This window comes from Diadema setosum, chromosome 11 (assembly GCF_964275005.1).
Source record: "Diadema setosum chromosome 11, eeDiaSeto1, whole genome shotgun sequence".
NCBI lineage: Eukaryota > Metazoa > Echinodermata > Echinoidea > Diadematoida > Diadematidae > Diadema > Diadema setosum.
The window spans coordinates 37,925,541-37,936,940 of NC_092695.1; the positions used below are offsets into that span (position 1 = coordinate 37,925,541).

At 37.2% G+C, this 11,400-nt stretch overlaps 1 protein-coding gene across 1 annotated transcript; it reads left to right on the plus strand.

Annotated features, from left to right (window-relative positions):
* Positions 1–204: 204 nt before the first annotated feature.
* Positions 205–8,565, plus strand: LOC140235478 (centrosomal protein of 135 kDa-like). The gene is made up of 5 exons (XM_072315506.1): positions 205–285; positions 5,069–5,281; positions 6,415–6,567; positions 7,075–7,234; positions 8,327–8,565. The coding sequence occupies exons 2-5, from the start codon at positions 5,123–5,125 to the stop codon at positions 8,563–8,565; spliced, it is 711 nt and encodes a 236-aa protein (XP_072171607.1). The 5' UTR covers positions 205–285; positions 5,069–5,122.
* The last annotated feature ends 2,835 nt before the right edge of the window (positions 8,566–11,400 follow it).

Genomic DNA, 11,400 nt, shown 5'->3' on the forward strand with positions numbered 1-11,400 from the left:
TACACTAATGCACTCTATCCTGTGCATCATTTGTATAATAGCTTTATGCGATAGCTTTTTCATGAAACGGTTTTTAGCAAAGTCTCTCCTAAGTGTGACTTAGGAGAGAGAAGAAACGGACCCCGGGAGATGTATTGTCCGACCCGCTAGATGGCGCACTTTATAGAGTTCTTGCAAAAAAATTGACCATGGTTTGTAAATGGCGGACGATTCGAATCTACTGTATTACGCTTACGGTGCCAGGGATGTTCCATTTTCAGCCTTTCCTCGTCCAGTGTCACTAAAGTAAGTTATAATCAGTTTAAGGCTGCCTCGAAAGGCAGAATTAAATAATCAAGTCAATAGAGTACTGCTTATAGTTATGGGTGTATAGAGCTTTACATACCGGTAGTACGATGAATCGTGGTAAACACACTGCAGTGTAAACACTCGCAGGCTACGTTCAGTCATATACCTGTACTTAGTATACATCATGTAACGTTAAATGTAAATACATGCACACCACCGCACATGAATACAGGGGCCGCACAGCCAGCTGTTAATAATGTATGGGGTGTGCCTAGCCCGACCAGACGCCGTGATTGTGCACGGTTACAGCGACTGGGCTGTGCTTCACCTTTTTTAAGGGTGTGCCTTGTATGTAAAATAGTGTGATGATAACCAAATTATGATCGTCAATGACAAGGTACAGGGCTGTCAACCTTGATCAGTGTTGAATGAGAGCTAGGACTCGTAGATAGGATTGAGACACTGTAGCTGTGGGGAAGCAAGCGACCAAAATGAGGGATCATCGAAGTCGAAGGTGAAAGCGACGGTTGTGGTGGTGGTGGTGGTGGACGTTGGGGGGGGGGGGGGATCGAGAGGGGAGAGCATGATGCTTGCTTGGGAGCTTCCCTGTATTAAACGTTAGGGAGTTTTGACGATTTTGCAAAGAGTCTAGAGAATGTAGCCTACCTGTGGGAAAATCTTGAAAGTTTGTGCTTAAAGGCATGGGCAATTTCACTATATTTTTAATTTTGGGACACATGTGTTAAATTATTTTTTACTCTCTTTTTTTTTTTTTTTTTTTTTTGGGGGGGGGGGAGGTTCATCTTGCTTGAAAATTCCTTCATTGGAGTGAGACATTAGTATCTCTTTTTAGGTGCAGTAGAATGAGCACTAGTAGTTTATAAGAGCCTCTCTAATATTACATATTGTACCTCCGCCAAGGGAGGAGGTTATGTTTTCGTATACCGTTGGTTTGTGTGTTCGTTTGTTTGTCCGTGTGCAAAATAACTCAAAAAGTAGGTAACGGACTGGGATGAAACTTGCAGGAAAGTTTGAGAATGACACAAGTAACAAACGATCAACTTTTGGTAGTGATCCGAGAATTTTGGGGGAATTTATGAAGGATTTTTTATATTTTGGCAGGTAGGGTCAGTGAACTTGGCAGTTCAGGCTGCACGTATTTGAAGTTTGCATGTGCGCACTAAAGTGCGTGCTCTAGTTTCTGCTAGGGTGAGGCGCGCCGTGCATCTGAGGGTTTATGACGTAACAAATGCTTCTATATTGGGAAATCGGGCGACTTTCAGCACACAATGCTTAACGTATGGGTGGAAATCACTGATATCTCTATGGAAGAACAAGATCAGTGGTAGAAATAAGCTGCATGCTTGGCGGAGGTCTGCGCTCTCAGAGTGCTTCTCTAGTTATTATTATAAATCATTATTATCATCATCATCATTATTATTATCATTATTATTATTATTATTATTATTATTATTAGGGCAAGTCCAAGATATCGCGCACCTTACGTATGGGACATTCAGAGATTTCAAACCTCTGAAAAGTAATGAAGGAGCACTTGGATTTTATTGTTTATCATCAGGAGGACTGGTATCCTTGAGAAGAATATTGTGTTTAAGTTTGGTGTCATTTGACCTTGGGTTGATTATTTTATTAAGAAAAATATGCCAACTTACGTATGGGACCAGAGAAAAACTGGATTTTTCAAAATAAAGTTTGAACTGAAAATTCTCTGAAAGTACCTTACTGATCAAGTTCTGTTTGGAAGTGAAGAAAGGTACAATACTGAAGTATCTTTCAGCAAAGTTTCACTGCAAAAGAATAAAGCATATTTTCATGAAGTTGGTTTAATTAACGAAAGTACACCTTACGTATGGGACATGGCTCAACTTACGTATGGGACATTTGTCTTTAGTGCACAAATGCATTCATGGGAATGACTTTAAATTTCCCCATAGTGTCATATTTAGTTCCACAAATCATGCTACAACATGTAACAAATGAAATAGACTTCTAAGTGGGTACTTTCCCGGTTCAGGTACCCAGCAAAAGCTAAAATAAAACAAATAAAAGTAATTATCAATTTACAATTAAATGTCTTAGTTTGGATTCCGTCATGCATTAACACTGTCCTCATGATGTCTACACATGCAGATATAGTATACTGACACTCTATTTCTAGCCCATTTGTAATTACTCTAGTCAATATTTTTTCATCAAATGAAAAAAAAAATGAGCAAATTCTAGCTTGTGACCTTGATATAGCATACATGTACATGTACAATAACTAATTTGTAGTCTTGATAATTTCAACTTTAGAATCAAATGTCATGTACAATGTATTTGCAGATACAGTTTGAAGTGGGTACTTTCAGTAGCTCTAGGCTTACCTTGCAAGTTGTCTAAGTTTTTATAAAGCTTTATAATTGTTTGAAATGCAGCACAAAACACAACAACAAGAGTACTTCATTTTGCTCTGTAATCATCATGTTTTGCCATGTGAATTTTAGCTGAACTGCAATATCAATCAAATTTTAATGAAAGTTTTAGATTTTAAGGAGATAGAAGAATGTATGTACCAATGCTGTTTTTTTTTTTTTTTTTTCAAATTGCTTGGCTTCGTGTCTATGAAACCAAAGACGACAAAATTTGTGCTACTTTGTACATACATACATGCTTGTGTAGTGATACAGGAAAGATTATCATTTGCACATTCAAATCTAGATTTGAAACACTTAAGTAACTCACTGATCTGCAAATTACAATTTTGAATAAATTCTAATAACCTCATTTGATCATACACTACCAGACTGCAGTGTATGTTGATAATTGTGTAGATGTGGGGTACAAAGTAAGTATGAGTTGATGAAGGTGTCTCAGAGCACATCTGTCTCTTCAAACACAAAATAGAAAAGAAAATTGAATTTCCTATTTGTTTGTGTAATTTGTGTTTTTAGCACTCCAACCACAGAACCAGTATTGATATTGTGGTTTATAGCAAATGTAAACTATAGTCTTCATTTTACAGGATTTTCAGAAATCATGTTCATGACCTTGATAAGTCATGACATATTCTGAGGGTGAACAGTTGAAATATTAACAATCATATCAAAATAAAAAGTACAAGTGTACTCTCATAGGGTTTTTCCTTTGCTATCAACTCAAGTAATGACAAAGTTACCTGCTCACACCTTAAGTGATTTTTCTTTTCAGTAAGACCTATAATGTTGTCATTGATGCGCGCCATAAGCACAATTGTTTTGATTTCGCTTTTGAGGCTGTACAACCTGTGGTACATGCTGAACAGTGTACTGCACCTAAAATGACACTCAGAGAATCCCATTCTTGGACAAAGTCATTTTGTAGAGAGGTAAAGTTGAAAATGATAACTGAATTAAGAAAATGTCCAATATCAAAATGTTAACGGGGAATGTTAATTCAAGACCAGCTGCACAGCCTGTAATGAAAATAAGAAATTACAAGTATAAATGAATATTCTTTATTTTCCTTTCTTAATCATAGAATGACTCAATAATGCTGTTCTTACACTCTCCCTGAGGTCATCTGAGTAGGAGAGGCAGATATATAGACATATTCTTCAGAGTAGGTGCAAAGATAACCATTAACCAAACAAATGTAAGGACATATAGCATCCATGTCAAAAGGCGGTTTTCCCATTCACTTTGCATGTAATGTCCCATACGTAAGGCATTTGTCCCATACGTAAGCAAACTTTAATTAGTTATAAGATGAAGGACTAATTAAATTTCCTCATTTAGTTTTGCTAATCTGGAGTTGAAATGAATAAATTAGAACTTCCTAAAGTATGATTGGTCAATGTTACAAATCTTCAGAAAAAACTTAAAAAAACATACTCAAATCCTTACGTATGGGACACTATGTTCTGGGAAAGTGCATAATTTGCATAATTAATGTGCTGACCTTGTCTTACCAATTGCAGATTATACTAACTCATACAGGGGTCATGTCCATAAAGGAACTAGGTCAAGGACAAATTCAACTGATTTTAGATGAATATTTATAATTTGTCCCATACGTAAGGTTTGTTTTTGATTTATGCAAATCAAGGCCATATTTCTTGCATAAATTTGCATAATTCAATATTTTCTTTGCTGGAAACATATGATTTAACTCTTTGGCTACAAGATGATATCAATAACTTTTTGATAAAATCAAGATGAATTTTGAGCATCTGAGGGGACATTATCTTGGACTTGCCCATTATTATTATTATCATTATTATGTGAGTCTTGTGCTCATAATTGTATAACATGTACAGTTGCAACATGTAGTCACTTTGTTGTACACTATAATCTGTCTAGACTATGCAGACCCTATGTGAATTGTACCTTGTGATGATGTAGACCTGTTCAAGAAATGTGTTAATGGATCAGCGGAGTGAAATCACACCAAGGGTCCACTATGGTAGTTGCAATTTCTACTTAATCACAGTCAAACTTAGAAATTTGGTTCATCAAATATTCATTTCAATTCTTCACAACAGCAAAGTATCTATGCATTGATTGAATATGAGTCAAGAAGAATCTAATTTATTTACAAATGTAAGTATTGATATGAACTGCACAGATAATCTTGTGAATCAGAATCAGTCTTTACAAAGTGTTTGAGGTAAGTAAATCTAAAATATTAAAATTGTTCTGATTTATGATGAGCTGAATGGTCTTGGCAAGTCTTACCTGATTCTGTCCAGTAGATGATGGATCAGTCCTGTCTAAACTATACCTGTTGCACTTCTGCTCAGATGACCAGCTCACAGTATGTAAGCTACCCATGAGGAGGGCCTAACTAGCACACAATGGCAGGTGTACCAGAAAGGAAGTACACAGCTCTCCGCAAGCGCCTGGACCAGCTGGGATACAGGCAGGCCCTGGGGATCGAGTCTGTGCCCCTTGTGGAGAGACTATTCAATGATCTCATTCACACCACAGAGAGTCTCAAAAAGGCCAAGTTACAGGTGAGGACCCTGTGAGCGTCTCGGTCTGAATATCTCCAAAACACCATCAGTCTGTTACTTTTGCTTTTCAGATAATTATGCTTCTTGAGGGGGTGTATGTGTTTCTATCCTTTCCCCTTGATAACACTGGCGGATCCAGGGGGGGGGGGGGGGCGCATCCGGCGTGCGCCCCTCTTTATTTTTTGTTAAAACGAAAGAAATAAAAAGGAAGAAATGGTGGGCACGTGTGCCCCCTTTAATTTTGTAAAGGCGCCTCCCCTTTACAGAATTCCTGGATCTGCCCATGGATGTAAATATTATGCCAAGAGGCAAGGTACGCTGTATTGCACACAGAGTAGATTGTGATTATTCTCTGAAGGTAAAAAAAGCTGTTACATAGATCAATAGCAATGTTTTTGCCGGATGTGTATCACTATTGCCTTCCATGAGTCAATCAGGGCAGTGGGAAAGAATTACACAGAATGAAATGTAGTACATTTATTCAACAGTCATTTTAAAAGTCAAATTAGTACAGCTGTTACTCTGCTAATTCTGATTGATAAATTGTCAGATATCTGAAGAGGAATGGGTGGCATCTGTTTTCTGAATCAAATTTTGTTTAGCTCATTACAAACTTGGCCATTCCACAAACTCTATACCTTGACCACATGCATTGTCTATCACTGAACTACAGAGTACAGTGGACTCTTGTTATAACGAAGTCCTCGGGACTGGCAATTTTCTTTCGTTAAATCGAAATTTCGTTATAACTGAACAAATAAGCAATAAAAATACATAGAGTGGATAATGTTAAAGCCTGAATTTTTACATTGTTGTAACCGGAATTTCGTTATAACTGTGTTCGTTATAATGGGAATGCACTGTTATTAAAATTCAAGAGTTCTTTGCTAGCCAACATTAGCATGAAGTTGTACCCTACTTTATTGGAGAGGGGGTGGGGTTGTAAACTCATTTGCTTATAAATCTGGCTGTATATTTTGTGTATTGCTCTTCATTTATTCCTGGTTTGTATGCAGAATTAATGCTTGTGTAAATGCATGTGCATTTTTGTGTTTGAGAGAGAAAGAAGGCAGAGATTATCGCAGTGTTGGGGTTTTCCAGAACTTTTCATGTCTGCTCTGTTCTCATCCCAGGCTGGCAAGACAGTGAAAGAGAAAGGTAGCTGGGAGGAGCAGATTGAACCCTATCGAAGCGAAAATGCCAAACTGATGAAGGAAAGTAATGACCTTCATGTACAACTCATTCGGCTGAGGGATGAACTGGATACAACTTCCAAAGACCTCAAGGTAACTTAATCATACAATGTAGCTGGGTAATTCTCTCCAAATGCAGGTTTTCACTTGTGTCAGAAATGTTGTTTGTAGTGTAGCTTGGTAGATTCTCCTATGTTCTAAAAGTTTTAATCACTTGAAAGACTCAAGAATAAGGTACGCTAAATGAGACATTAGGAAAAAGAAGGTGAAATAATGTTTGTTTTTTTTTTTGTTTTTTTTTGGGGGGGGGGGTGGGTTCCTTTTGATGTATGTATGCATAGAAAGGGACATATTGTATTTTGCAATGATAGAGACTGATCTAGGCAAGCTAGCAGCTACATATTGACTTGCATCAACACATCTCTAAGCATAGTTTCCTTTTAACATACAGCATTTGGAACTGAAACCACGCAGTTATTGAAAAATTATTATGAGAAAATATATGTAAATGTTTCATCTATTCAGGGTAAGATATTTCTAATCTTCAAGTAATGATGCCAAATCTGTCTACCCTACACTTTGCTTCCCACTCCTATAAAGAGCACCATTCGTAAGCTGGAGCATGAAAATGCAGACCTGCGCTTCCTCAACTCACAGTATGTGCACAAGGTACGTGCCCTAGAAAGAGACTGCAAGTCACGCAATGACCGCATCGCCCATCTACAGGAAAAGAACTTCCATGCTGTGGTACAGACGCCAGGTTAGTATGAATGTGATTGTAGTGACAAAAAGTGGTTAATATTCGAATTTCAGTTATTCTTGCATGGACTTTATGTTGCAACTGATTGACAAATTGCCCTTCATCCATGTAAATGCTGATTATTCAGTGTTTAGAGTAAAAGCCAATCATGGGCATACCTAATTGGATAAATAAATACATAAATGATTGTGTACTTGTTTAGATACCAGGCAATATGTTTTGGTGTGCTTGTTATCAGACCACAAAAAAGTACTGGCAGTACTTGTTTCATTTGTTTTCATAGACCTGTAAAACCATAACTTGTGATTTAAACACATGCATTCAAGTGTAATGAGGTTTAAATTTGATTGCCCTTATTTCTTGAGAGTGTTTACTGGTTATTTATGTTTGTTGAATTGTAAGCATTATAGAGTTTGGGTTCTAACAAATGATGCAAACAGTCATTGGAGGTTAAGGTACATGCAATATATTTGTGCTTTGCTGTATTTAGAAAGATTCATTTTTGAGCCATTTTTCTCATCTGATAAAAGTGTTGACTTTTCATTTAGTTCCTCAAGAAATGGCAAGTCATTCATCAGAAGGAAACACTGATCACAAACATTTCTAGTTGAATTATACATGTACTGGCCATTACAAGTTATCACTATCCAAGGTTGTGATTTTGCCGAATGTAGTCCTTTTTTACAGTGACAATGCACTTTTAATAAAACGCTTTATTTTGTGTCCCAATGATGCAACATTTTGTCCGACACGCCGACATTCTTGATATTTTGAAAAGCAGAGATGAAACAAGTTTGTTATATGTGTGCATGGTCATAAGGATTCACTGGCCATTCTATCTCTCAGCCATGAAATGTGCAGGCAGTTGAAGCTGATGTTTGTGACATATGTTATCTTGAACATAAATGCCAGCTGAAACCAATATTTTGTGTACCAATGAAGTGTTTAGCTAAACAAGAATCATACTAGAGTGTCTTTTGATATTGACCTATGTGGTGTATGAGACTTGGAATATAATTCTTCTTTTTGTTTTGTTTTGTTTTGCTTTGGTTTTTGGTTCTTTATCTGAAACCAATGCCTGGAACTGTACAGGCGGCCGCAAGAAGAACATTCCCTTCAGAAGACAGCGAATGGACATTGACTGCTCTGTGCCAGGTGCGGATCACTCTCTGGCTGGGATTCCCCCAGGAGTGGACGACCCGTACATGGCGGATCTCATACACGTTGCCGATGAGAGGGTGGAGAAGATGCAGAGGGACGTGGAGGGAATGACTGAGCGGCACGAAGCAGACCAGAGAGTCATCAAAAGCTTGAGGAAGCAGGTACAGTGACCATTTTGTATAAGAATTATGAAAGCATATCGGACTGTGTGTGTGCATACTGTTGTGTGTGGAAGTATGTTCTTTTTGCTTTTATTTTCATTTTTTCTTTTTGTAGGGGGAAGCATACTGTATACGCCGAATATTTCACGAGGTTTTTATTTTTCACAAATTTCGCAAATCAGGTGCTATTCGCGAAATTAAAGATACGCAAAAATATTGACTCTGATCTCGATGTGGATGTGACGTGCGCATGTACATTTCTCCGTTCAGTGCAGGATTCCACGATCGCGAATTTAACCACTTGCGAAATCGTCGGGAATTCCCGATTAGCGAAAATTTTGACTCCTGAAATGGCGTATACAGTATACAGTAACCAGCAATGCCATTAAAACACATTGAATGTACCAAGCATACCCTTTCTTGATACTCATCTGAGACCTAGAATGGCAAGGTTGAGGAAATAAAATAAATCAGATCATGCCATACACTCATCAAAAAGGGAATTTTGTCTGGTAAGTACCGTGTACATTGTATCTTGAAACAAAGATCCTACAAATTGTATGTTTGTGAAGGAACGGCACACAAGACAGCTGACAACTGAATAAATTGTAACAGTGCATCGATGATTGAAATGAGATGGAGTATTAAATCAAGTCTTAGACCTAGGAGTGTCATTAAAGTTGGGATGGAGTTTCAAAAATCTTGAAGTGAGATGGTACCATGTAATGCCTTATGACAGAAGAGACTCTACTATGCATGAATGAAACTCGCTCAAAGGAAGAACTACCCTGGCTAAGAGCATAAATCCTTGAAGGTTAGTAAATATAATGGCAAGTTTTGTTTTGTATGTTGTATTTTTTTTGTGTGTGGGGGGGGGGGGGCACAGGTGTATTTGTATGCATATTGAGTTCATGTACATGGAATCTGGCAGTTACGTGCTACCATTTTGCTGCTATGGTTCTAATCTGAAGTATATTAAAGTCTGTTTACAAGATTACTCAAATAGAATGAAAATGGACATCATAATTTACTGTCTGTGAGCTGGGAAATCACATACAGTTCAACCTCGATTATCCGGCCTCCTTTATCCGGAAATCTCTATTATCCGGACACATTCACGCAGTGAAGGACTTTTTTTTTTTCATCCAAAAACTGAGAAAAAACAGTGACTTTAGTTTAACATCTTTTCAAGGATCTATTTCACTAATTTCATAAGATGTGCATGATAGGTTTCTCAATATCTAATGAGGTAAACATGTATGATTTTCACATAAAGATATACTTTATTTTTGTGAAGAAGTGACTACAATTTTGCAAAGGCTAGCATAGATTACACCACCGTTGTGTGGTACGCTACCTGCCTAGCTGGCAGTGCACTGGGACGGCAGCTTGGACTGCAGCTTTATAATTGTGTCTCCTATATCCGGCCAATTCGCTTATCCGGTCCCGACATGGCCGGATAATCGAGGTCGAACTGTACCTGGAAAATGGGAAAGACTAGCGTTGCTTCTTTGACCAAAGATATCACATCATGACATACATAAGTTGGCCTTATACCAAAACATCATAACAGGGTGATTTGCAGGCCCAAACTCTTTATATTTCTTTGTTTTGTACCTTGATCACAGTGAGAAACCTGGTATAGTTTAACCGCTGTAGACAGGGTCATTACATGGCTTTTCTCTTTGGGCAATTGTGTCTAGTAGCCGCATATGGCAAGTGGCCCCTATAGACGGTGGTTGCTGTAAAGAGGTTTGACTGTATAATAAAGTAATTGTTGTGGGTTTTTAGGTCCTTATTATAACATGGTTCCTTTGTTATACTAGTACGTGTAAGTTAATATTAATTTGTGGAAATTACAGGACATATCCATGATAATTAGTGATTTGATGTTCTATCAACAATTTCATGGCCATACCTAATCTCAGACATAGTAATGTCACAATGTTCATTGTGTTATATATATGTACACTTCACATCATCGTTTGTCCTAAAGTAAAGGACCTGTATCCTATAAATTTTTAAACACATGCTAAACATGGATAACCCAGTAGAGCATGCATCACACCAGTCTACTTCAAGTGTTTTGCATGAGGGCAATTCCATGGAAAATGTTTCTCATATATGGATGAAAAAATACAAAATTAAGGAACATTCAACTACTTTGCTTTATCCTGGAAAGCATTCTGGAAGGGTCGCAGCCAAAAGATATACATGTAATTAAAAAAAAAAAAATGTCCAATGTGGATTTTTTTCAGCTCTTAAAATGAAGTTGTTTTTTTTTTTTTTAAGACATTACAATGTACATGTACAGTAAAATTCAATGTGATTTGCATGTATTTTCTTTAAAGTAAGAATAGTCAATTATATTCAGGAAATCATTCTTATAGATATGTTATTATAAAGCTGAGGGCTCATTCTTACATTATCCTGCTGGAAACCGAACGAAAACAACTTTTTTTTTTTTTTTTTTAAATTGCCATTAGTATTGAATTGTTTTCACTTTCATCTCAAAGTGTAATGTCCATATCATTTTAGATTTACAATTCCGTATAGCACACTAGTGTTTTGGTCCAACTCTGTTCTAAATTCAGTGGATATGGAAAGCTAAAATGTGATATCGCACAACACATCCAGAGAATACATCTGTATTTTGAGTATTTACATGTATACATATGTACTGGTACTTCATCAACAAAGTGTCATAGACAACACCAGTGCGTTATGAACATTACACATTTGTAGTACATGTACATGTGATTTCAGCAAATAGTTTGGATTCTACACCGCAATTATGTCCCTATATCTCATATCTGACATACGAGTGTTCTGGAGATCACTGAG

Coding starts and splice junctions, on each gene's coding strand:
- LOC140235478 (XM_072315506.1), top strand. CDS start 5,123: ATGGCAGGTGTACCAGAAAGGAAGTACACAGCTCTCCGCAAGCGCCTG. Junction 6,568..7,074: donor CAACTTCCAAAGACCTCAAG/GTAACTTAATCA, acceptor ACTCCTATAAAG/AGCACCATTCGTAAGCTGGA. Junction 7,235..8,326: donor TGCTGTGGTACAGACGCCAG/GTTAGTATGAAT, acceptor GGAACTGTACAG/GCGGCCGCAAGAAGAACATT.